At 36.5% G+C, this 27,378-nt stretch overlaps 1 protein-coding gene across 1 annotated transcript in view; it reads left to right on the top strand.

The window, feature by feature from the left end:
- IQCK (IQ motif containing K) overlaps window positions 1-27,378 on the top strand; it is a 50,486-nt gene that overhangs the window by 4,429 nt on the left and 18,679 nt on the right. The window contains exons 4-8 of the mRNA XM_037382901.1: window positions 856-953; window positions 6,049-6,101; window positions 6,219-6,296; window positions 15,817-15,901; window positions 18,797-18,908. Of these exons, the coding sequence (XP_037238798.1) occupies window positions 856-953; window positions 6,049-6,101; window positions 6,219-6,296; window positions 15,817-15,901; window positions 18,797-18,908 (426 nt within the window). The remainder of the gene's footprint in view (window positions 1-855; window positions 954-6,048; window positions 6,102-6,218; window positions 6,297-15,816; window positions 15,902-18,796; window positions 18,909-27,378) is intronic.

Below are 27,378 nucleotides of genomic sequence, written 5' to 3'. Positions count from 1 at the left end.
GAAAGGTCCCATTAGGGAAGATGGAGATGTGGAGAAAAGCTGAGAAGGAAAGAGCTTGAGTCTCTCAGTTCAGCAAGCATGTAGCCATTAGGCTATATGTAGAGCATGGGCAATAGCACTGCTGGTTTTTGGTGATGCTGACTGCAGCTGCTTTCTTCTACATGAAACTCGGTGATGCCTATGTATGTGAGCACATGTATGAGTATGGTAGGTGCACCTCATGTAAGGGCAGTGCAGTCAAATGTAAGAGAGAGATGCCAACCCAGACAGCCCTCTCAAGGTGGAAAAATTGGGTATATGGAGCCACATTCAAATTTCTGAACCACCTGGCAAGTAGGAAGTAATTATGAGAAAGAAATCACAGCACCACTGAAATAAAACCTTTGGGTTTTCCTCTGCCTAGAAATTTATGACCAGCTGTGTTACTGCAGATTGTAAAGGGCATGAGGATAGCTACCAAAAGTGGTCTAGCTGTAATAGCACTGAGTTCAGCGCTGGCTAATTTACTTTTCTTTCTGTCAGGGTAAATTAGTCCACATTGCTTCTCATTTCCATGGTTAAACTGCTTCTGGTGTCTGAGTTTACTCATTTAAAACTAAGTCTGACATTTGTGAGGTGTACTGTAGTTTGCAGTGTTGATGTACATTTAGTTTGAAATTTACTCAAGTTTATGTTGTCTTGACTGAAGAGAAGCAAAGGCAGGTCTGTGGCTGTATCTGAACCGAGTGAATCTGTTTAGTTCAAGCTGTGACGGTATCGGTAAAATGACTGATACTTAGTTTGCAATATCTAATATTTGTATTTTTGTGAAACTAAGTGCTTACCTGTAAGTGAAGGCTGTACTGTTTTACTCAGGTTCTCCTCAAGAATACTTAGAGTATTACATATTTCCAGTACTCTTACCCGGAATTGCTGAACTTCTGCATCGAGCAAAGAAGGAAAAGTGTTTTGAGGTTAGTTTTTAGTTTTCAGTTCAAATCATTGGCAGGAAATTAGAGCCTTTTATTTCACAGGCAGTATTTCTTTATTTGGTCTTTTGCATGAAAACCAGCCACAGTATCATGAAATAATGTATCATGAGTTGTTTTGGATCTGGTCTTTAATGTTGTTTTCTCCAGTAATTCGGAACAGATTGTATACTACACACACTTGACCATTATGACAATCTCTAACTCACAACAAACCCTCCTTAAGTATCTAGCCTAAATAGTGTTTTATTTTAGAGAAACAGACTTTCAAATCCAAATCTGTACATTCAATAACAGTAAGTTATTACAAGTTTTGCTCGGTCTTAACAAGATTTGTGTGTGTCTATAAACTGATTGATTTGTAGATGTATTTATAGTCTGTCATTAATACAGGTGAAATAGGAAAGTGGTTTGTTTACATGTCATTATAGCTTGACATCTCTGTACATCATTCTTGCCATCACATTTACATTACCTAGCCAAGAACAGATTGAACATATATATTATTCATCATGCTTTTAATGAAATCTATATTGATTTTTTTTTTTTAAAGGAAGTGCGTATCCTTTAACAGGAAAAAGACATGTCTTACAGCTGGCTTAAAATACTGTCCTTGATAGATGTGACATATTTCTAAAAGCAATAAACCAGCACTTAATACAAAAGTATGAAAATTCTTAGAAATATTTCAGTTTCAAACTCAGGACAAACCTAAGGTTACTTTGTCTATTTTAATCTTGGAAATTTTGCAGAGCTAAAGTGGTATATAGATTAGGAAGTATCTGTTCTGGAAATGGGTTTTGTATGGGTCTGTGTGTTGCTTTTTAGTAAAGTGATAAAAATCCATTCCTAATATGCATATAAACTTAATAAAAATGAGCACATCTTATCAAAAAGACAGTGAGTGATTCTCATTGTTATATGAAGAGATGTTCTGCTATTGGGAAACCAAGTTTAGGAAAGCAAGCTTATGTCAGGTGTTCATTTTCCAGTGACATCATGTCTTCCTCCTTTTGAACAATAACCAGTAAAACAATGCGTGCTGTAAAACTGAATATTTGCGTTCTTTTCCCTTACTGTCCAGGTGCTTGTACTTGGACATTGTTTCCTTATCTGACTTAAATACGTAACTCCTGATTATACTTTTGTTTCATAAGAAATGTGTTGATCCATATGGATTTGGAGAAAAAAACCCATGCTATAATTTGTATTAAAATGGTTAGTGCAATAGCTAGAACTGATTTTTAGGGTCAAATTAGAGCCTTTAGAAACCCAGAGAAAGTTAGGGACAGGGAGAAAAAATCTTGTGATAAACACACCAGAAGATAGTTTCAAAACATAGGAGAACAAAGAGTAGAAGTATTCATGGAATTCATGACAAAACAGGAAAGGAACATGATTAATTGTGATTAAGCTAACTAAAGTAATGAAGGATGAGAACAGAATACTGGGGTTGAATTTTGGATAGACGTGAGTCATTAAAGGCTGTAAAGGGCAGCTGTATAGAATAAACCAGTGGAAGATAAATGGAAGAAATACTGGAAGGAAGGGAGAAATAACTGAACTGACTGCAGTTGACATTGAATGAGCCTGGTAGAAGAGGGAGGGAATTGTAAGGGAGAATGAAGAGTGGGTTTTTGATGAGAGGGACTAAAGGTTTTCATGTTTTGAAGGAGAATGAAGATGAATGGGAAGAGAATAAAAAATTTAAGTAGGAGAGTTGTTTAGCAATTTAAATTGTGGTAAGGGAGATCAGATCATGGGACCAACAGAGGAATTGAAGGAAGAGATCAGAAAAGATGCATCCATGTCTGGAAAGGAAGAATTGTAGAATCAGATGGGAAAGTCAGGAAAAGGAGATGTTCATGCTGAAAGTAGTCATTTGTGTAGGAAGGAATTCTGCAAGATCTTACTCAGAAGGTGGTATAGAAACATAACAACTTAAACATTTCCTTTAAAGTAGGTTCTCTTGCATTACGTAGAACATATGAAAAATTGGAAAAGCAGAAACCTAGAAAAAACACCAGCTGCTAGATACATTTGCAGACTTCAAACTGACATAAATATGAGAATGGTCTGCAGAACCTTCATTTTTAAATCAGAGATGAAAGAAACCTATTAGATTGCCCAGTGTATTCCCTTGCTGATTTTTTTTCCCCTTCTTCCTTAAGTTCTCCTGTGCTTTATTCTGTCTGCTACTGAATGTCTCCAGGGGGAAGATGATTTGCTTAAATCTTTTCTCTCATGAGAACTGACTAATGCATTCATTTTTCAGCATCAAAATTGAACAATGTTTAGGTGTTTGTTATTAGCATAACTCTGATTTTTCTTTCTGGTTCGCAATCACAGAAAGAGGATGTTGTATCAGATTCAGTAATGGATTATATTATATTTAAAAGTATGATAGTTCAAGGAAAGTGAATGGAAGAACGTTTCCTAATGACTTTGCTATCTCCTGATCACCAGTATTTTTGCATGATTATTGCCAAGCACATCTTACTTAAACTGAAAAATTGAAAATGAATTCTGAATATAAATAGTTTATAAACACATCTGCAGGTTAACAATGCACATTGTGCAGGTATTTCCTGTGTTTATCCTGATTCATGTAACATAGGATGAACGTGTCAAAGGCAGGTCAACTTATGTCATTTTTTCCCTTCTGTAAATGTTGACTGCTGTGCAACTAATGTTTTAATTCACTAGCAAAGTGGACTGTTTCCTGGCAAAAAAACCCCAAAAAACCAAAACCCTCAGCTTGACCAAATTCCTCCCTGGTAAGTTCACTGGATCTAGCAAGGATAAACCAAGAAGAATTTTATTTCTTTGGTGATGACTGTTTTGACAACACTGTTCTGATTGTTTTTTCCTGTTGCAAAGGAAAAGCAGTTTACTTAAAACAGATTAAATTACTACTTCTTGATTAAATTGAATTTTTCTGTCAAAGTATAGAAATTATTCTCTGAAACAATTCACTAAGTAATGGGACCCAGTTTCATACTGTGATTGAGAATAGCTGTACAACAATGATCAGACTCTGCTATCTGTTTTCAGTTTCTGTTCAAGTCAAAATTTGTCCACTTAACATCTAAAATGACCTGTAGGTAGCTCTCCAATGAAGGTGTTGGTCTCTTAAAGCTTAGATGTTTGGCTTCTTGGAGCAGTATCTGGCATTAGCATGACAATGTGAAAATTCCTTAAGGAGATGTATTTCTTTGCAGCGAAGCACTCTAATGGAGTGCTACGTGAACCCCAAAGCTTCTGTCGTCATGAAACAGATCATAAAGGCACATGGGGTTCAGGACTGATAATTGTTTTGTGATGTTTTCTTTTTTCCTGTTCTTCTGCTTTTCTGTTTTTTAAAAGAAGCTCTCTTTCTGTGGGAAAAGACTGTATGTCTGCCAAGGTTAAGAGTCACTTAGAAAGGTAAAAGGTTTCACTGGTATCGTCTAGGCATCCCAAGCAGTCTAGCTCTAAACTTCACATTTGACATCCCCTAGCTACATGACTACCCTGTACTCTTCACTGTGCAGTCAGCACCTCACACAGTGTTCCTCTTCCACTTCACCTGTGGCTGAAGTAGTACACTGACTGCCAAATTATGCCATGTAGAGCATTTTTTTCTGCCTGTCTGTTCATGTACCCCAGTTCTTTTTGCATCATATTCTTGTAACACAGGGAGAAATGCAGATGGTGAGTATAATGCATAGAATAAAACCATTCATCGTGCGTTGAATTTCCAGTTACATGTGTATTGTATTTTTCTTAGCAAGTGGTAGTAGTACCTTCATTTCTTACATTTCATTCAAGATTCTAGCCTCTTTCATGACGTTTAGCTGTTTTACAAATGTGTTTGACCCATGTGAATTGTCTTCCTTAAAAAGTAGTAATTGCAGTTGAATCTCCTGTTTCAGGGTAAATATTACCTTCTGGCTGGGAACTAGGCTGTTAGCTAGATGGCTGCTAATCGGTGTTTCTGTTCTGCAGAGGCTTAATGTCTTTTAGCGTTCTGGCTGTCTACATCTATAACATATCATGTAAGAGGGGTTCAGAAGGTGCTAGTCAAGCTCTTCTGTTATTCTGACCAGAAGTCTATGTTATATTCTCCATATCATGGTTACTCTGGTTTATGATAAGCAGAGTAAGCACCTGAACTCATGTATACATTCAGTCTGTAAAGATGGAATGTGGAGAGGAAATCTCTAAGAAAAGGAAGGCCCTGGTCAATTCTGTATTGACCAAAATTCAGGCTTTGAATTTTGAACTCAAGACTTATTTTACAGCATACAGTGCCATTCAGCTAAACAGGTACTGACTGCATGAGTCACCAAGGGTAACCCACTGCAAAGCATTTTGCAGAATTTTCTTTGGTGGCAGTAAAGTCTTACCTTTTTTTTTTTTTCAGAGCAAAGCACAAATGTTTTGCTCTGAAGCTCCCCGTTTTTAATTTTCTACTGGATTCTCTCTAACATCCATGGTATCCATGGTTGTGGATATACATATGCCTTGTTTCTGCCTTCCTTTCCAGAGTACCCAACAGACGGTTTTGTCTGAGCAGCCATACAATACTCTGCTCTGTGTGTGTCTCGGGTATTCACAATGCCTTCAAGCTGGTTCCGTACGCAGGAGGAAACAATATTCCATCCATGTTCCTTCTGTGCCTTGGAAGCAGTGAGGTATTTTAAGTATGGTAGTATGGTAATAGTACTTTGAACAAAATGGCAAGTCATTTTCAACATATTTTCATATATGAGTCCTGTTAATTTCTTTGCAATGAGATTGCCACTTAAAACACCCTTCAGAGGTATTTGTTATAGCTATACTGCAGCAAATACCAAGATAGTATATGTAGCATTTTCTCACTCAGTTTTTGACTTGACTTGAAAGCATTCCACAAAATTTCTAAAATTTTGGCTGAGCTACTGACTGTTGGCAGTAGCAATATTAAAGTAGACAGAGTAATGTACTCTATATTTTATTTAATAAAAGCAGTCAATTTAGCTTCTGTTCCCCTCCAGTAGTAAAAACATGTGTCCAATCCAAAGATAATAAATAATCTGAAACTATCTTCTATCTTTAGAGAAAAAGGACCAAATTTATTGCCTGTGATTTCCTAACTGAGTGGTTATACAAGTAAGTTAATCGTGGCTTTTTTACTTTTAATTACACTTAATGGTTCAAAGGCATTAATTTGCAAATAGCTGAAATTTAAATTAATATGAGTTGTTTTCTTTCTCTTTTTGTTATCAGCAAGAACCCAAAGAGGAAAGATGAGTCATTCACAGATTTCTTCTCCATTCCTTTTGTTAACGACTGGCTAAAGGATCAGTAAGTTATTGCAGTAACCTTTTCTCCTTTTATTCTTTTTCCCTTGCTATTCCAAAAAAGTAATGGAGCTTTGAAGCGTTGCAACTGTGCCCTCTAAATGCCCTTTACTGTGTGCAGCAAAGAACTGTATGATGCTTTCTAACTTGATACTGTATTGGTTACAAGGTATTTTGTACAAGGACTGTTCACAGAGCTACTAGTTTAGAATTCCTAAACATTTTAACTGTAGAATGCAGGGAATTCAAATAGTCTGGTGATATTATGAATATCTTTGTACTACGGAGCAAAGCAGTGTTTTCAGTACTGCTTCCTACTATGGAAATCTTTGAGGATATATAGTCTAGAAATTCTTCCTCTAACTGTAAGCAGCTGTTTTAAAAATACCTGTAATAATCCTTGGTGTTAGGATGCATTTCTGCAGACATTTATGACTTTGCATTTGAGAAATGAACATTTGTTTTGGCAGCTTCAATCATGTATTCCTCGTTATTCCTGTAGAACCAAGCTACACAGTAGTTTTGAAAGAAATGTTACTGTCCTCGAGAATGCATTTTGTTTTAAAACGTAGCTGATGTATGAGAAAAGAAGAGTAAAATCATAGTCCACAGTGAGAGAATAAGAAAATTACAGAGGTCAGATTTTAAAGAAAAAATTCCATTTGCAAACTTAAATAGAGGCGAGATTGGTAGTTGGTGAAAACTTAGAGATATTAGTATCTTTGGAGATGTATTTACTTCATTACGCTATATAAATGGAAATTGAGCTTTCTTGAAGTCTTGTCCTGTGAAACTTGGAACGTTGAGTCACTGATCCAGCAAGGGGAAAGCTCCTTGACATTCACAGGTCTTTGGAGACAAGCTGATAATTGTGGAATGAGCAGTTAACTTCGACTGTCTTAGAGGTACTCATGTGATCATAGTTGTGTAGGAAGTTTCTGCGGTAAGAGATGGACATTCTGGAGAGTAACCCATTGCATCCCAACTCCGATACCTTCTGGTACCTGCTACTGCATCATACTGTCCAGCCACTGTTCAAACCTACCACTGGTAGGACATTTATAATGGTTTCCCTCTGTAGCTTTCTAGGTCTTGTCAACAAGATTCCCATTAAAGGCGGTGAATTTTGTAGTTTGGAAACTTCATGAACTGTGGTGAGGTTGTCATACTCATTTCTTAAGCATGCTGAAGAGCTCTTGGGTAGTAAGGCAGTTTTGATACCACTGAATTGTGAGGATGGATATTTGTACCTAATGTAAATATCTACGATCACAGTTTAACAAACATTTCTTTTGGAAGTAAAGCTGACCTAAATGGTTCCCTGCTCTCTCCTGTTCTTCACCGCAACCTGCCTGGAGGCAACCTATCACCCTGTCTGGTAGGATGCTTGGTTATCCTGATCAGGGACCTACTCAGAGCTAGAAATCTCTCTGCCAAAATCTGTGCGGGTGGTTTGTATGGCTATTTAAAGTATAGATAATTTCTCCGATCTGGTTCACCTGGAAGCCTGACAAACTTTTGTATTGGCAGAAAAGAAGGATTAAAATGAAGGGTTCAGGGCAAGGTGAATAGAACAAATGAGCTGCTAAGATACAGAGGTGGTGGCAGGAACTGCTTGAGTCAGCTGTGCCAGCAAGAGAAATACATGGTGGAATCACAGCCTGAATGACTCATAGCTTCTGTTAGTACTTGTGCTCCTAAATAACGTAGTGACAGCTCCACAAGGACACTGAAGTGTCAAAGTCCTACGGAAACCGGTACACATTTACTCTTAAATCTGCTAAACAAGTAGACCTCTAAAATAGTAATTAAACCCCAGCTTTTTGTGAACTTATCTTAAAATTACAGATTTCTTAATGACTATTGCTTATGAAATTTAATGAACTTCATGAACTTTCTTAATGAAAATTGCTTATTAGAGCAAAATGACAGATTACAATATTAAATAAGAATAAAAATGAGATAATTTATTTTTATGTCCTGGATATGTCATGAATAGTTTATTATCTATCCTTCCAGATATCACATTTAAAATGTAATTGATTCTATGCTTTTTATTGCCATTTCCATTTTTATTTATAAAGGAGTTTTCATTTTTTAACAGGATTTATGAATATCTAAGTGACAATATGCTAAAAAGCGCTGGTCAGATTTTGAGGGGAAGCATCCTTATCCCAACTGTTTAGATGGTATAGTAAAGAAAAAGAAGTTAAAAGTGTTGCTGCAAATTTAAGGGGTAAACTCTTGTGTTGCTTTTTCAGTTACTTGTCTAAATTTGAAAAGCATTCTGAAAAGTCTGTTAAACAGGAATACATTTCTATATTGTGTTACGATAGTGTTTATCAGTGCAAAGTGGTCTTCATGCTTATAAAAAAAATAAACCCAGAGGGATAAATTTTTGTTCTGTCAGAGATCCAGCTTTTTTTAATGTATTCCATGCTTCTGTATGACTACTTTGGCTCTCCTCCAGTGCCTCCAGTTTTTACTTTGAAGCTCTTTTTTTTTTTTTTTTTTTTTTTAAGAATAGTCAAAGCCACAGTCTTATGAGCCTCACTCTGTATGATGTATTTCTAAATGAGATCTTGCAGCCTACTTTTCCTTTACAAGGAGACCCAAATGGTGCATCACTTTCCAGAATTTTAAATGCATGCATTGTACCTTTAAAAGCTGATTACTGTAGGTGAAGGAGCTTGTAAAATTTAAATTTGTTTTCAGCCTTAGTATTTACAGTAATTGCCATGACATCAGTAAATAAAAGCCTCGGTTAGCTACCTTGTCTTCTGCTGGGTTCTGTATGTTACCAGTAGCACTGACAAAATATTATATCTCTTGGTAATCCTTGATTCCTGAAACAGATTTCAAAAGCAGTAGAAGGAGCAGCCTCAACACTGACTGGTAATCTACATTTCATGTCCAGGGGAACGTTTTCCTAAAGGACAGCTGTACCTTTCAAAGGACAAGAAACTGGAGTTTTAAAAAGAAACTAACAAAAGTTTTTGGAGACTTCCTAAAATACATACCAATGTCCCTATCTTTACATTCAGGACTGCTGATATATCCAAGTAAAGTAGATAGAATTAGAACCTTGAATGTTTTGTACTCCTATAAATATGCTAATGAGCAGCACAGTTGCCTTTTGTCAGCATTTTCCAGTGGTGTTTCTGGTTGAATAGCAGTGAAGCTCATTCGCAAGTAACCAAGCTCTATGTACTGAATCAGGGACAGGGAAAGAGTGTGATCTGTGTATATGCCCTGATTCCCCTGAAATTTTAGTTTTCTGGCATAGATAGGCTGAGTTTTTATTCTGAGTATCATGGAAGTATCATACCCAACCTTCTTTAGCATATTAATGAAAGAAATATTAAGAAAACCATAAAAAATAGTTCCACTGCTTTGAAAAATACTGATATCATAAAAGTCTACTGTCACGTGAATTTAATAATATGACAGTATTGTTCAGGTTCACCTTCAACCCTTACATTCAGTGAAGGAGAATGGTATATGGATCTTGGTTAGGAATAAGCATAAGTATTTCCCTGGCTGTTCAAGATCAGTCTTTGTATGTGTATATTGCAGGGGTTACAGGAACTGGAGGTGCATTTTATAAATAAGCATTAATTCACAAGAATTTATTTATCTGCATTTTCTAATTTTCTATATGGAATTATTTACTTCATACTCAGTTCAGAAGGACACATTTCCTGGTTTAATCTATCTATGTGTACCAAAACAAATGTGCAGATACAGAAAAAATAAATTTATCGTGGCTTTAATGAAGTGGACAGCTAAGATAAATATATATATAAGTCTATAAATGATTACTAAAACTGAAGCAGTTGCTTTTTGCTGAATACCTATATATGCATATATACACATGGATTAAAAAAAAAATTTCCTCCCTGCCCCCCAATATTTTAATTAGTTGAAGTCTGCTGGTCTCAGCTGCCTTTACAGTTGACTTCATTGTCAGTTCTCAGATGGCCAATAGGGGTAATTTTGCACGGGTGACTAATTTCTTTTTTTCCATAATGTGCCCAGTTTCTACAGGCTTTGCTTTCTGCACACTGCTGTATTTCACTGGTTTGTCTCTAAACCAGCCATGTTTAGAGTATATTTGATTTGCATTGTGATTTTTCTTTCATTTTCTGTAATAATTTGAGCTTTAAATCTTGCTTTGGGGATATGATGAGCAGCACGTTTAATTGTAATAACAGAAAATTCCAACAAATATGTCTGTATGAATGTAATTCTGGGTGGATCCAAGTAAAGACTTGCCAGTCCAGTAATATGGCAGAATTCAAGGTAACAAAGGAGAATTTTTTGACTTAAAAAAACTACAACTGTGTGTTGGAAAATTGCCCGAAGTTTCTGTATAAAATACATTGTGTAATGGTGTTTTATGAGGTTGAGGTTTTATGGCTACAGATCCTGATGCAGTGTTGAAACTTGCCTGAATTTATGTAAAATTGTCAAAATGGCAATGAGAAAATTGAAATTTGAAAAAAAAAATAATTGAAAATGTATTAGTGGTTTGTGACACCTTACTAATGTTGCTGTTAGAGCACTAAGGGGAGATTATTTTTGCTGTTGTTAGGTCTTTGTGCTTACAGGATATGAAGTCTGAGCTAAAGTTACACATAGATGGAAATTTCCCGACTGGCATGAGTGGACTTTGGAATAGGTCCACGTTTGGTTTCCTTCAGTCCAGGACCACAAACATTCTTACAGAATACATAAATATTGGTTATACAAAAGAGAAAACTGAGGCAACACATTATGATTTGCAAAATATGTAGCAAGTATGCAAGCACAGGAGGAGGACTGAGTTTAATCATTAAAATGGATAAGTCCTTCACAAGTAGAGAGCATACTAAGAGGCAGGAAAGCCACTATAATGGTCAGACAGAATATTCTTGCTCTGCTATTGTTTTGGCATGTTCTCACCACTGAGACTTCTTGCTGTGCTTCCTTTCATTCCTCTGACATTCTTGTTACCATTCACCTGTTCTGCCTCATTCTCCTGTCCATTATATGACTCTGCCTCCCCACTTAACAACTTTCTCATGTTAGTTCCACACCGTCCTTTCTTTTTACCATGTCTTTTCTTCATTATAAATAGTAAATAAGTATATAAATAATTTGTATATGTTAACTGTTGTATGCATATTATCACTATGACCACTTTGATAATACTTCTAAGTGTATATTGATAGGTTTTTTATACTGTAATATTTTGCATCTTTTTTATGTGTGTGGTCTCTTGTTTTAGAATTGTGGCTGAGACAGAAATGAACCAATAAATTTAAAAGTTAAATGTTTTGTTTGTTCACAACTTAGAGCCTTTATATTTGACGATATTTGAAATACAAAAGTGTATTCAAAAGACCAGGAAAGCAGTGGAAGATGCACAGAACGAAGGGGGGCAAAGGGGTCAAAATAAATACTTTTTTTTTTTCCTTCATTTAGCTATTGGCAGTATCAAGGAGCTTTTATTTGTTGGTGGTTTTTTTCCTCCAAATACTTTTCTCTTCTTCCAGAGCACTTAGATTACTGTAAAAACCAGTAGTTAGTAATGTCTTTCTGACTTTTGAATAGTTGTATTAATACTTAAAATGTTACAAAGAAAGGTCTCAGTTCATACTTGATTTGACTTGTGAAAATGTTCCAGGGTATTTTTGTCAAGTGTCTGTGGGAATATTTCCCTGTAAACCTGCGAGACTCATACAGTGATAATGTAATACATGATTAATATATCTAATTGGTTATAAATACCAGGTCAGATAAATCAGTACTTCAGTGTCCGATTGCTTATGAATAATTGTCTTCCTGCTTTTGGGGCAAATGATCTTAATAGTATCTATAGCAGAGATTTTTTGAGACATTTATTTTGCATCAAAACTATGCTTTTTCATTGTTGCACACTTGCAGCTCTGGATAGGCATGTAAGGAGAAGAACTTAATGAAGGCAGGTGCTGCTCTAGTATTTCTAGATTCTATGAGTAGGAATAAGAAATAATGGAAATGTAAAACTACTTTGGAAAATTTCCAGAACAATTTTTTGGTTGTTCAAACCAGCATTTGAATTTCTGGAGTACTTTCCAAACCGAAGACTTTCTCAGAATCCTTTTTTTAAGAGTTAAGCAGATCACCATGGTCATTTACTTGTGTGATGTATATTTATCCCTATTCTTTGGTCTGTTCTTGTGTCTTTTAGATTATGAATTTTGCAGCGATTCTGTCGTTGCCTATGTTCATATATGATATAAATATTCAAGAACAATAACCATCAAAGTCAAATTAAAGGTGAAGTGGTTGTGGCTGTTTAATATGGCAGCGGCTGTCGCATTGAAGCTTACAGGCCTCCAGAAGGCCTGATTCCTGTTATTAGGGTCGCTTCAATATTTCCAGAGATGAGCTTTCTAAAACCAGAGGGAAGCCCTGATCATTCGTTGGTGTACCTGGATATTCCCCTGTCACCTGAACCCATCTGCTTCAGGCACTGATGCTCTCTGTGGCTAGCGCAGGGGTCCTGCAGGCAGCTAGTTGTAAGGCTGGTGGTTAAATGTGGTGGTTGTCTGTTACGGTTAGGGAACAGATTTAAATAGGAAGAGTAATTACAAAATCCTGAATTACACATAGTGAAAATTTTGCTTGATTAAATGTTTCCTTGTATTTCCTTTTCAAGGAAAGAGTCAGACATATTTGTAGGACAGAGTAGGAACTTAGTGACAGCTGGGGTTTCTGGACATTACTGTGCACAAATACTGACTGTATAGAGTGTCCCTCAGCATGACTGTGAACTCCATAGGTTAGCTTGTCTGTTTTGCGGACAAGCTAATGGAAGGCTTTCTCCCCTCTGCACCTTCTTCAGAGTTCATTGAGAAACCCAGCTTCTGTCCATGAAGAATCAGATACATGTCTTCAATAAGAACCTTTTTCATATACCTCATACGTTTATTTAATGCAAGTCTGTTTTGTATCTTCTGGGTGCCAAATTCCACCTTATAATGTAATATAATTAGTAAGCATCTCACATAATCAGGATCTGTACAAGTTTGCTCATAAAGCAAGAAATGTGTTTCTGGAATTTACCTTTCCTCTGGTCAGTGTCTGCTTTACTCAGATTTGGTAAAATATAATACTTAAAAATAATTGTACTGATGCTCTTTTACAGGTGTATCTTATGTTAAACAATATATCCTATATATATATATCTATATATATCTCAATAGGTTTAATGTGTGGGCTTTTAAGATTGTGCATAATCAAAGACTAAATAAGCAGAATGTAGTCAGTGTGCATTTTACTGTCAGTTTTAATCTTCTTGGAGGCATACAGCTGTCTTCTGCCACAAATGACATATTCCCTCTTTTCCTAGTTCACTGCTGAGGGGCGATTGCCTCTGCTCAGATTCTATTTTTATTTGACCCGAAGCCAATTGCCTGTACTCTTTCAGACAGAACCGGACCTGGCATGACTTCTCTTCTTTAAAGCTGCCCTGTTGAAATGATTGATATTTGCCAGTGACTGTTGTACTGAAAAGGAAGTCCTGTCTTGCTTGATTTTTATATTGGTTTCTCAAATTTAGTGTTGGATTATAAACTAGACATTTTTGAAAATGAAAGCAAATGAATGCTAGAGTTGGCCTTGCAGGCGAGGAGAAATCTCAGTTTGTTCTTTGGAGATGTACTCATTCTTAGAGCAAGTTCAATGTCTTTGATATAACTGGTGAAAATATGTAGGTCTTTCTGTGATTTTCCCACTGTAAGTTTTGGTGTTCAAAGAGATCAAAAATAGAACAGAGGATGAAAGCCTATCAGGCAAACCAGCACAGTCCAACTTCATATTTTTAAGACTAATTATAAGAAGCTGTTAGCTCGGGAAGCCTTGCTTGTCCAGCACTTGTGATTTCCCTTGAGCTGTAAAAATGCTAATCAATGTTCACAGAGCTAAAACTGTTTAGCTTAGTGAGAGACTCCTTTTATTTTTGTCTTATTTCTACTTTTCCAAACAGACCGAGGTTTTCTTTCGTGTTGAAATAAATGTAGGCCAAAACTCAGCTGACATGATGGTGAGACCAATTTAGCTGAGTACACAGACTAAAACGGTGTAGTCAGTGTAGGATTAGATAACAGTTAAGATTGTGCTCTAAGTTGAAATGCTCCTTTGGTGAAGACAAGCCCTAGGAGAAAGACGTCAGAGAGCTGGGAAGCTTACTAGGGCAGAGACTAATATGAATGAAATTAAGTGAAAGGAAAATGTAAGCTGTCAAGCCTCCTAGCTTGATCTGTAATATACTGTAAAATAAATTTCCAAAAGAAATGGCAGAAGTAATGTTTTAGCCAAAAAATGTAAGACTGCATAAAAAGCTTGTTAATTGATGGTCTTTACAGTATGTGTGTCTTTATAGTATAAATACCACAAATAATGTTCCTGTGTGGATTGCATGTGTTTGTAGATGATTGCTGCATCCAAATTCATAATGTTGTGGTTTTCCAAGTCAAAGCTGCGTTCAATCTGTTTCCCATGCACAGAGCGTGGCTCTTAGCAGCCATTCTAATGCTGTGCCAAGTCTGCTGTTTGTAATTGGTATTTTCATGAGTTGCAACGGTGCCCTATAGTTCATTACCTTTAAATTACATTTATTGTAAAAGAAACTATATAAATTAATTTTGTCTTGTCCTTTCTAATGGATGCCATCCGATCATTGTGTGAGACATGTAAATCGACATTCATAGAAAATGGCTTTTGGGATGGATGATTGGATATAGTGATTTTAGGTTTTGTTAGTGATGGCTGAATTGTAATTATAGTTTGGAATGTTTCCCATTAAAATTGGTAGCAACAGAATCACCAAACATGCTTTCAAATTACTTTATATTTTGGCTGAAAAGTGTTGACTTCACGTATGTATTACTTTCTTTTATCACCAAATAATGTCTATATTCTATCAGAAGTAAAATTTCAGCTTTTTAAGAACTTCTTTAGAAATTTCTAAACATGGATCCATGCTTATGCAGATATGATAATCATTACTTTGTTCAGTACATTTTAATTTTAAGTGAAATCGTGATGTAAGTTAATGAACTAAAATATATTTGTGTTTTGTGTATTTAATAATTGCTATAAACATTTACATCATAAGTCTGTTCATTGCTGCATGCACACTAAAACCTCTGCTTTATAAATGGCATGCCGACTTCTCCTGCCCCCCTCCCACTGCTGCCTCAAACCTTACCATAACAATAGGAGTTTGAAATTCATGTAGAAGAATAAGAAAGATTACTGCTCTTGGTGTGCCATTTTTATATTACTGTTTTAAAGAAGAAATTATTGTGGCGTAGATAATGCAGAATGTATTTTTAAAGGAGATTTTCTTTGCACATTTTACCTTTGGAGCAATACAAAATTGGATCTTTCAAGCTCCTGAACAACCTTTGTCTTTTTTATAAAATATACTGTTAGGGAAGAAAGCATTTTACATTTATAGGCTGTCTGTTTACAAAACAATTATTTTTTTAAAGTCCTAGGCCACCAATTCCTCTATCTCTCCTTCTATCAGAAGAAGAAGCAAGCATAGTAATTCAGTCCTTCTGGAGAGGTTATCGGGTAAGAATAATCTATAATTATTTCGCTTGATGTTGAAAACTGTAGGACTGTGAAGGCCCCAGGGAGAATCCTTACATAAATTTTAAGTAGGGGATACTATAAATAGCTGCTGAGACCCCCATGGTTCATTGGCTTTGAATGTTGCTCTGCCTTATGCCTAGTGACTACAGTCTTTTCACAGGCACTTACGCTGATGTAATCTCACTGTTTTCCTCAACAACAGAGAATCCTCAGAAATTAGATTTTCAGAAGTACAATTAACACTGAACAATTTATTTTTTGTATTTTAGTTGATCTTTGGCTAGTTGCTAAAGGATGAAGTGTTATTTTGTTTCATGCAGGGATGCGTGAAGTGAGTGTGGAGATGCACAAGGAGGATTGATGAGGTCTGTTAAGAAATAAAAACATACAGAAACAAAGGACAAAAAACTGAGACCAAGAATGAGACAGGAGATGTAGGAGAGGCATGAAAGCTGTTATTCAGAGAAAGGGAAAACAAAATGGCAAGCAGATGTTGCAAACCATACTAGTAATACCACACTAATGCAATCCCCAATTTGAGGGAAAAGCAAGGCGCATAAAATAAATACAAAGAAAATTGACTAAGACTGTTATTTTGGAGGGTGACAGCCATGCTAACCCTAGGGTATGAAATAAATTATTTTGAAAATCCATTCTGTCAAATATTTCTTCAAAAGGCTCTAACACCTTCATGCCTTAGAAAGAAATGACTTTAAATTCAGGTGACTTTAGTGGCAAAGAAATGTCTTTGACTGCCTTTATAAAAATTTAAGCTTGTACGTAGCCTCCAGATACAGCAGTAATTTTGTTGTGATGGACAGTGAGATGTCTCTGTCTGTACATCAGTTGTTCTTTAAATAACAATCAGTATAAAACGCTCCCTGTGAAGTTCTTTACTACTTTTAATAAGCATGAATATATGAGTGGCTACTGTGATGTGCCATGCAGCCAAAGATGATGAAATACCTTGAAATGATCTTCTCGATGGATAGATTTTTGTGACACTTTCTGCTTGTTCCTTTTCTTTTCTTTTTCATTTTTTTACATGGAGATGGCATTGACACTAACATTAATTAGCACTGACAGTATCTCTGTAGGCATCCTTGCAGTGGAGTATTGCAAAGGCAACCATTATCCAGTAACTCTTATGTTTACTGAACAGTGCAAGGTTGCTCAGGTACCTTGTGGTTCTTCTACCAAAGCTTCTGAAGGGCAATATCCTTCCTTGCTATATATATTAACTTCAGATTTTTCACAGTAGTATTTATGAGTAACAGTAACTTTTAAAAAAAATTTTCATATCAACCTTGTAAGAACTTCTTATAACTTTTACAAAAGGTAATATAAAACTATGTTAGTATAATGAGGCCTAAGAGGTATCTGACGTCAAGTCACTGAGTAGAAGTCATGCCTGTCTATATTGATCATGTAACCTTGTAATGTATTTCTGCTCTGCCAGTGCACTATCTGAAATATGGCAAGTTATCTTTTGCTAAGTGGATTGAAAAGTGCTGTGGGAGTTCAGCTACCATCTATTGTGTTCTTAGCTGCACCACAAAGGATAAATTCTGCCTGGAAAGAATACTTTTGATAAATAATTTATATTGTTTTCTTTAAGTCGTGTTTTTTTTTTTAAACTAGTGGAAAACTAAATGCTGCTCTTTTGCTCTGTAAATATCCCAGGAAAGTGGGAGAAACCCAGAATGTAATGCCATAGAGTAGTAGAGTTCAAATCACAGAGCAAACTTATTACCATATCATGTAAATATAAGAAATTTTCTAAAAAGCAGTCAGCTTCCTGAAAGCAAGATATGTCCAGGAGAAGCCAAGCTTATTGCTGCTTGTTTCTGTCATGCTATTCAACTTCAGCCTGAATTACTAGGATATGAAGTCCTAAAAATAATGACATTCTATATACATAACATTTAGGAAAAAAAAGAAACTGCATTTTTAATAATTTTATTATAATTTGAATATGCCTTTGAGAGAGTAATCACTCACCAATGTCTAAGCTAATGCTAGTTGTCAGAGGACAATATCTGTTCTGGATTTTTGCTTTAGCACTGGAGGTAGTAATTGTGTGAATGCTGAGGTAGACAACAGGCAACACGCTGCTAATTAATCAATTCCTGCTTAGAACAAGTTTAAGTATCAGAGTAGTAAAAGCTGTTGATGCAAATTATTAGTAGTAGCAAGATCTACACCTGTACAAAAGCAGTAATAGAATTCAACTTAAATCTTAAATGGAGTCAAGGCCTGTGACTATTGTAATTTTATGTGGAAGCAGAATTACATGCTTCATAGGGGTGATTGACTGACAAAGGAGAGATATCATGTAATGCATTCCAATTACTTTAAATAACAGATTAATGGCTCTCCTGTTCGTGAAAATTGTATGGCTGGAACTGTCAGTAAGCCTATTTGTAGCTGATAGCAGGTGTGGATCAGTTAGCTGGAATAAATTTCCTGCTGTATGACCCTTCATGCTACTCTTCTGCTCTATTATGTTGGTCAGTGGGTTGGTTTTGTAGTGTTGTGGTTTTCTATAGTCACTAACACCCTTCAACATAATGCTTTAAATTTTAATTAACTCAAAAAATAAGCATCTCACTGCAATCACATTTTCAGGAGTCCTTGGTAATCAAAATGATCCCCTAATTGGCATATTCACTGGGGTTTGTCAATTATGTGGCTTTTATTTCTGTGTAAGTTGAAAACTAAACCTGTGGGATTGTGCTTTTATATCAGGCCCAACCAAAGGAAAGAATGTCATGTGTTCACCCAGCCATAGCCTCATGAAAAAAATTTAATCATCATCTTGGGTAACATGAATGTATATAATTTTAGTGGCAGTTTCTGTTTTCCCTTTCCCAGGTCCGCTGTGATAGTGAAATACAAGAGCTGCGTCAGTGGCAAAAGCAGTTGAGAGAGCACAAAAACATTGCTGAGAGAGTGAAAGAATTCTGGGCTAAGCAGGAAGCCAAAGGTAAGTGATTTAAATAGTGTGGTGTAATATCTTAACTTTTTTTTAACAATGTCTTAAATTTTTATACTTTAATACTTTGTATTAAAAAAATAGGACACACAGTAGGACACTAATCCTGAGTGAGAAGGGATGGTAATGTCTGGTGGAAATGCCTGGCTGTTTCTTTACAGGCACTGCTTATGCTAAGTTTGTTGCCTATATAGCTGAAAGTGACAATGAAAAATACAGAGCCAAACGCCCATGATTTCAGAGGACAATGACAGTGTGCTGACACAGTATTTCTTAGGGCAGGATCAGACCTCTACCAGCTACACAACATGTAAATACTGATTTTTACCAGACGGGTTGTAGTACAGTTTTTCTGAAATGTGGGATTTCTATCTGGTAAATGTTCTGTGGTTATTTATAGCAGAAGTTGGCCTGTACAGTTCTAAAAAAAGAAAACAAACCCAAACAACCCAATATAATTGCCAAGGGAAATGAGGCCAGATTGCTTTAAGAACTGAGACTGTAATATGTTTCTTTTTTGCCTTGATTGTCGACAAGGGTTTACTGACAAGGCTAAAGTTATCATTCAGTTAGTCGGGCACAGTGTGTAATTATGACTGTTTGCCAAGCCTCTTTGTTTACTAATGCAGAAGGATTCGCTAACTCCTCAACCAGTCCAATTTTATCTGGCTCTGCAGGCTGGGACTCGGATGTGATATATGTAGGGATGTGAACTACACGCCAATAGGTGCAGAAGAGGTGGTTCAGCTATGTTGTTCATGTGTTGAAGACAGGGAAAATTATGGTGTACCAGTCAGCACTGTGTTCTTCAGTCTGATGGCAGTCTCGCAGGGGTTTTCTTAGGTGGCTGATCTTTGCCCTGAACTACGTGAAGCATTCAGGGTGCTGTTTCATGCAGTCGGTTGGATCAGACTGGGAGCTGCCAAAAGAGTAGATCTCACTCTGTAGCTCTTGCATCAATTTTAGTGATTGTGTAGCTGTACCATGAGTTGGGATCAGTGAGGGCATTTGGTGTGGGGCAGGTCAGTTTTCCTCAACAATGTTGCCACATGATTGCTGTATCTAACACAAAGGAGAAAGTGAACTGGGAAGAGAGAGTGTAATTAATTTCAGCATCCCACCACTTGGTAAAATTGAGCAGAATATGAGATAATATTCTCATACCTTGTTACTGTTGATGGCTGAGGAAGTGCCAATCTCCAGGTGATTGTCAGGAGGTAAAAGCCAGGGGCAAGTCATGGCTTAGACCTCTTCAGCTCAGTACACAAAAGCACATCTGTCAGTGCCCGCCTTCTGAGCCTGGTTTTGTGGGACTGGGAAAGGAAAAACTTACATATGAATCCCTGCAGGGTAAGAGAGTTTAGAATCAGGTTTCTGTGAAAAGTTTTAAAATTTAGAGTCCCTGTCAGTTAGATACCTACTATCCAGAAAAATCTACAGCTCTGGATTTCAAGTGACAGAAAACTGCTGATGTGCAATCTGGAATTAGGCAGCTTAATGGGGGGCATCTGTCCTCTGTGTTGCCTAATGACCTACGCAGCTTTTCACTCCACACTGAATATTTGTGGGTCACCATGTGGAAGCTCTTTCTTTGCTGCCTCTATAGACCATGCCATTGTTTCATTGTTTCGCTTTCAGGTGCCCAATTTCTACACCTTTAAAGCCTAAGCTGAGGCACTGAGTATGTCCTGCTGGGTCTTCACTCAGACTTTTTTTTTCGTTCCTTATTCTCTATGCAACTTAGCTCTTCTGTTTAATTAAATGGAGTTATTGTACTCATGCACAGATATGAAACGGTATTCTGGAATTAAGTGTCTGACATCCTCACAGTATGCTTTATTTTAGAAACCACAGTAAGAATGTCCATACATAAAAAGTACTTATTAACATCAGTGCTATAGCAATAGGAGCTTGTTGTGACTAGAGCCTTGCAATTCCGCAATAGCTCTAGTCATCAAATCTTTTGTGGCTATTGTTGATTTAAAAACCATCCTGCTTTTTAATAAGTGATACAACTAAAACTTCCCTATGAAACATTTTAATTACAAAACAGTCCATGCTCTGTAAATGTCAAAGGAATTAACTGGAGTCAGGTCATTAACCCGATGCACTGCAATTATTCTTTTACTTTCTATTATGTATCATTTCTATCTATCACTAGTTACAAGCAGATCAGGCTAAAAGGATGGCATGAAAGCTCCACACATTTCCCTTTCTGCTTGCAATCTTCTTTTGAAAGTGTTGCCTAAAGATGAAAGGATTTTCTACATTCACATAGGTGAAAGGAGAAATCTGTTAATAGTAACAATCATTATAACAACTGAGTTTACAAAATAGACCCCTTGTTTTCAGTTTTCCTTATCTTGATATTTTATTCTTACATAAAATAAATGTAATAGGTACTTGGGGCTAATAATTAAATTCTAAACAATGTGTGAAACCTCAGCACTTCCAGATGGGCTATTTTTTATAACATAAAGTTATCCATGTTTTCAAGCTCCCCCAGTGGCAAATCTTTGATCCCCTAAACTTCTTTTCTATTATTTCCTATTTATACTTGTATGTCTGTTGGATAGCATTAGTTTTTAGGCTATCTAGTCAGGGTAATGTTGCAGTTATGCTGTGTTAAGCTTGCTGTCAAGCCTTCTGATGTGTATGCTGAACACTAACTAATTCTGCAATCAGATTTGGATACATAAGGTATTTTCACTGGGCATTGTCTAATGAACACAGTGCTCAGTTATAGTATAAATGTTTCCAATAAGTATCTTGCTACATGGTGCTATTGTAGCACAATTTCTCCTCTATTGGGTGAAGCAGAAGAGTATTTAAACCCACTCTCACACAAGAGCTGTGCAGCAAACTCCAGGCAGCACTGAAGGCAAACACTTTTAAATTGTTGCTCTGGATTTCTGAAGTAATCCACATTTCGTCAGGTAAGATGAAGCGAATCAGTGGCAACTCTCATCCTTGAGGACAGTGTTGACTGTTTAAAAAGTTGCCTCTGTGTGCTGCCTCCTTTAATCCTCTGCAGCACTCACCTGCCAGTCACATGCATAAGCTGGTACCACAGGGTGATTTCATGTTCACAACTGAGAGAATCACGTTCAAGTACTGAATCCACCGTGTTCCCCAGGGCCTAGAGAACCTCAGCAACTCTTGGCTTGCTTATGCTAGGCAAAGCTCTTGCACAAAGGGAAGTCTCTCTCCAGTTTTGCTGCTTGCCCTATGATGAGGTATGGTGACTGCAGCAGCAGCTACTGGATAGTTCTGCAGTTTGCATGTTTGCAAGTGCAGTGCAAGGAAAAGTATTTTCCTGTTGGAGGTACTTTTCCTGCCCAAACAGCCATTCTTCATGATCTCCAGGGAAAATGCGTGAGCTGGGTTGAAGCTCTTGCCCTCTAGCTTCAGCTGCATTGTGCTATTTAATAGAATTTGTCCAGTAAAATCTGCTTCCATTGTAATATTGCAAGATTTATGCTATATGTATTACACTCTGAGTTCGTTAGAAAATATGCAGTGGAGAAATCTACTTTTCCAGTTCCAATTGCAAGATTAGTTGGTGTTCTGCATACGCTTCAAAATGCTTGACATTCTTCCAGTGTTCCTTCCCAGTGTTAGGAGTTCTGTCATAAGAAAGTTTGCATTGATACTGGTACTGATACCAATACAAATAGCAGTAGATTTCTTTGAGTGGATATTTAGATACGTTGAGGGGCAGGCTTATAATTAACAAAGACAGTAATGAATGACAACCTCAGATGGGTTCTGCACGTCTACACCAACAGCAGGGCTGCAATGAAAGCTGTTCCTGCGGGTGTATTTCAGCTGTGAAGGCTTAAGTGTGAGTTCAGTCTGCAGAATTCTCAGGGTAGAATTTTTTAAATCATAAATGCAGTTAGGTATCAGCTGATATCAAAGCTGTCATAAAAGAGTAATTTTTCAAAAGACATTGTGTTCAGAATCTTCCTTTGTGTATCATGGCCTCCTCAGTTGCCTTGCTATTGCAGTTATATATTGCAAGGTGTTATGAGCTGACACACTTTTCTGTGTCTGCACTGTGCTATGTGCAGGACCTTTTGATCTCTGCTTCACCTGATTATGAAATGTTCAGAACAAGAATTTTCTTCAGGGCAGTATACATTATAGTACGAATACCAAAACTGGAAGACTGTTTTTTTGGTTGGGGTTGTTTTTTGTGGTGTTTGGGGTTTTTTTTTGTGATAGCCATTTGTTACAAGGCCTAGATTTTCCCAAACATTTATTCATATTTATTTTGCAGTTTTAATCCACAAAAGCTCAGGTTTGATTTACCAACCCATGCAGTTGGTTGCCTAAGGGATAGTCTGTAGCTGAAAAGAATTCATTCTGACGAGCAAAATCACACAGCACAACAGGGGAAAACTGCGTTTCTGTATGGGGTGTTTGTATGCAGTCAGTGAATTAGAATTCTTGGCTTTAGTAGCTTACAGCTAGAAGATTAAACAACATAGTAACTAGTAACTGTGTACAAATATGTCTCATGGATTTTATTTTTTATTATAAGTTGTCTTCCAGCAGACTTGACTAATAAAGAAAACCTTGGCATCCAAGGTTTTCTTCAAGTCTGTGTGGGAATTCATAGCCTATTTACAATGGTTTATTAGGAGTTTACTTTGAAAAAAAGTAGTAGGTTCTTTTTGGGTTTGGGGCTTTTTTTTTAAAAAAAAAAGAAAAGATATAAATAGATTTTGTTTTGAAGATCTAAAAACAGTGGATTCAAATTTACTATGATAAAATTAAACTTCTAAATTTAAAAAATGAAAGACAAATTCTTTTCTTTGTAATACATGTTTAATTCTGTCAGTGTTAATTGTTGAAAAATTGCATTCCTGAAGGTGACTATAGAAGTTGATCTAGCAGGTTTGCTAATTCATTTTAAATGATTGCAGTTTAATGTTTGTGTTTTGGCCTCTTGCTTTTGATTTGTTAGCATTTACAGCATCTCATCAAGGCATGTTTTTTCACACATTCCGTTGTCTGTGATACCAGTAGAGTTACAAATGCATACATTTCCCACTTATTTCTAAGAAATAAACCTATATATTTAGAACATATCATTGTGAAAAAGGTTGTATATGATACTAGATCATATTTAGATATGCAATCATATTTTACATATTTTACGGTAGTCTTCATGCACATAAAATCTTAAAGTGAAAATTACAAATGCATTTTCAGAGGACAAGATGAAACTGTATTCAAAATGTTGCAGCTAAGAAAAGCAGAGGCCTAAGGGTGGAGTGGGCTGTGTCATTTGGCAGTTGAATAGATTATAAAAACTCCTGTCTCTGAAGAAATTGAATCTTTCCATAAACTATTATTTATGTTGTTTTGGAGACTAATGTAGTGATAACATTTCCTTTGCTGCCTTTGCCGATTGTTTCAAAAGGAAAACCAAATTTCCTTTTAATCACTGTTATAGAGGTTTCCCATCATAAAATCAATTTTAGGACTCTAGGGGACACAGCTGTTTCACCACTTCAAAGAAAGTTGTGAAATTGCCCCCTTTCATTTTTTTTACTTAAACCAGTGCAAGTTTATATTGCTTATGTCACATTAGCTTTCAATGTTATCACATTGTTTCTGTCATTCCTTAACTGAGCTCTGCTAAGTTAATTTAAGAGTATCCATACATAAAATAGCTGTGGGGCCCAGACAGATGGCTATTTGGAAACAGCTGTACTAGTTTGAGACGTTACTGTCCAGAGGTTTCATTATCAGTCTCAGCTGTGATGCCATAATTAATTTTTGTTAGTGCTCCAGCTGCTCTTATTTCATCTATTATTATTCTGCTGTTTATTAATGCCATTAAATTCTATTTCATTGTAAAGCCAGCAAGGTTAGTTAAAAGCGCTTTTACCAGTGATTCAATCTAACCCAGCTGACTTTGCTCTGAAGTGGATTGTGAGCACTCATATAAAAATGAGTTGCATAACACAACTACTTCTTATAACCTTGTCTTTCTACACATTCGGTTTAACTGCATTAATTAATTCTGTTAATTCAATTAATCCCCTTTAATTAAACCACCAAGCTCTTCACATGAAGCAGACAAAGCATTTATTGTTACTAAAAACTCAGATGTTACAAATAAAGCATTAAGATTCAGGATCAAAAGAAAAAGAAAAACATTTTTAAATAGATACGGCAATTTATTATGAAGTTAATTACATTAAGAATAACAATGAAGTATCTCTTAAATTTGTATGACTCTAACCTTGTTTATTAGATGCTGTAAACAGTGTTGAATCTAACTGTAGGGGATAAATGGTGAGCTGCCAAATAGCTTTTAGAAAATGCTGACTCGAGCAGTAATGTGATTCTATTGACACTACTAGAAAGATCAGCATACCTTCCGTGGAAATACCAGCCAAAGACTCGGTTAGTGTGAGCTAACTGTCAGATTCTGCTTTGTTGTGGCTTTCAGCACAATGCTATGTGTACCTTATTTCACGGGTGTGTTTTAGGCAAAGACATACCATTTTATGAAAGCGTGTTCGTATAATCTTCACCAGTGTGATTCTTAAAATGGATATTAAGAGGAAGTTAGAAATGTAAACTGATGGTAATTAACAAATCCAAAGGCATTCTTAATTTATTTTTCTGTGTGTTAAAACACATTGATTATTATTGAAACTAATGAAGTTTTTGTTTTCATTAAAACATAACCAGAACAAAAGACTTCTCGAGTTTTTCTTAAGTAGGGACCAAAAGTCTGATTTTTAAGGAGCAGCTGAGGTGTTCCAGCAACTTCCTCATTAACAAGGCAGTCCTGTGCTTCCTTGGCCACGGCTCTTGCCATCCTTTCCTTTCCTTGGCACTAGCAATTATGGCTTCATGGTTGGTCCAGCTGGCTGATCTGACAAAGAACTGCTCTTCAGTTCTGTTCGGCTGCCCCTTGGGTTAGTTTTCTGCTGGATCAGCCTGATAAACTGACTTGCCTGGTAATGACACAGTCCTTACATTTAACATAAGGGAAATGGTCCATCAGTAATAGAGGGAAGGAAAACGGCCCATTTGTGATGGCTGCTCACTTTCAGATCAGCTCATCTGTCCTGTGCCTGCTGTGTCATGTGAAATCATACCCTACGTGACATGACTGCTTGGTTTGGTAGGCCAAGGTATAATGCAGCCTCATATAAACCACTGATTATCCACCTGTTTCACTGCATGTTTAAAGTATATCTTTTTTTTTCTTCTTTGTTTGTAATTCTTTATTGTTCTTTCACTGTATCTTTTATACTATTTATTACTAGTTTTGAAAAGTGTTCTACTTTTCAAAGAAAAGTTTTCTACATGAAAACTTTGCATGAAAATTGTTTTATAAATTAATAGCATCTTGCAGGACTGCTGGCCTCTTTTAATGCATGTGCCTGCTAAGTTTCTTTTTGAGCGCAAAGAAAAAGGTGTATTTCTCTCAGCCTTTACTGAAAATGATAAAGCAATGGCATTCTTACCTGACATTTAATTTGCTATACTGCTCCACTGCTGTAACGTTACATTCCACAAAATGGGCTGTATTTGGGGTGTGATAGTCCTTACTCTTAGCAGTTTCTACCTTCAGACCGAAAATGTAGCATAGCACTCATGGCTCAGTTTAGTGGCTCACAGCTTTAGCCTTGTAGAAGAGAATTATCCCCAATACAGCAGAGCTGGTGGGATAAATTTGTTGCAGAATATTTTACAGAATTTTGTAAAAATATTACCTTCTACAGAAAACACAGCTAATAAGAAAGCAACCTCCAGAGGATATGAGTGAATAGCAGATGGAAGATGATGTCCCTTCTAGTTTTATTATTCCAATTTGCTGAAATTAATGTAAATGTGTTCAAATAAGTGGTTTAATAACCTGGGTGTTATTTGAGATCATGTTTGGCAGGATGTGACACAGTGGCATGCACGTAGCAAGACCTGCCTTTGGTTTCATGAGACTGATGTACTACCATGAGTGTCTGTTTAGGAGAACTTCTTTTCCCAGCGTGCATTTATCTAGGCCTGTCCCTATCGATTTTGTCAATATCTGTAGCCTAAATCATCCGTTTGAAATGGGACATAATTTGCTGCATCGTTTTGGTTTCTATCTGGTATCCCATATAGCTCCAGTCGTATTTTTGCTTTAATGTTTCCAAGAAGAAATAGGCCTTGGCTTTTTGGTTAACAGCCTGGTTAATTTGATTTGTGCCTCCATGCAGTGGAGAAGTCCTATCTAGTCATGATTCTGAGCAGTGTGTTATGCAGATGCAGTACTGATGAGACATCACTGGAAATGAAAAAGAACCTGTCCTACAATGAAAGGAATTTGAAAATACTTGATTTTTTTAATGAATATACCTAGATCTTCATTCATTACTTACGTAAATAATACTGACACTGTTACAATGGTTATTTCTCTACTGGTGTGCTTTTGGAAAGACCATTG

Source organism: Falco rusticolus, chromosome 4 (genome assembly GCF_015220075.1).
Source record: "Falco rusticolus isolate bFalRus1 chromosome 4, bFalRus1.pri, whole genome shotgun sequence".
Taxonomy (NCBI): Eukaryota; Metazoa; Chordata; class Aves; order Falconiformes; family Falconidae; genus Falco; species Falco rusticolus.
This window is presented reverse-complemented; position numbering and strand designations above follow the sequence as displayed.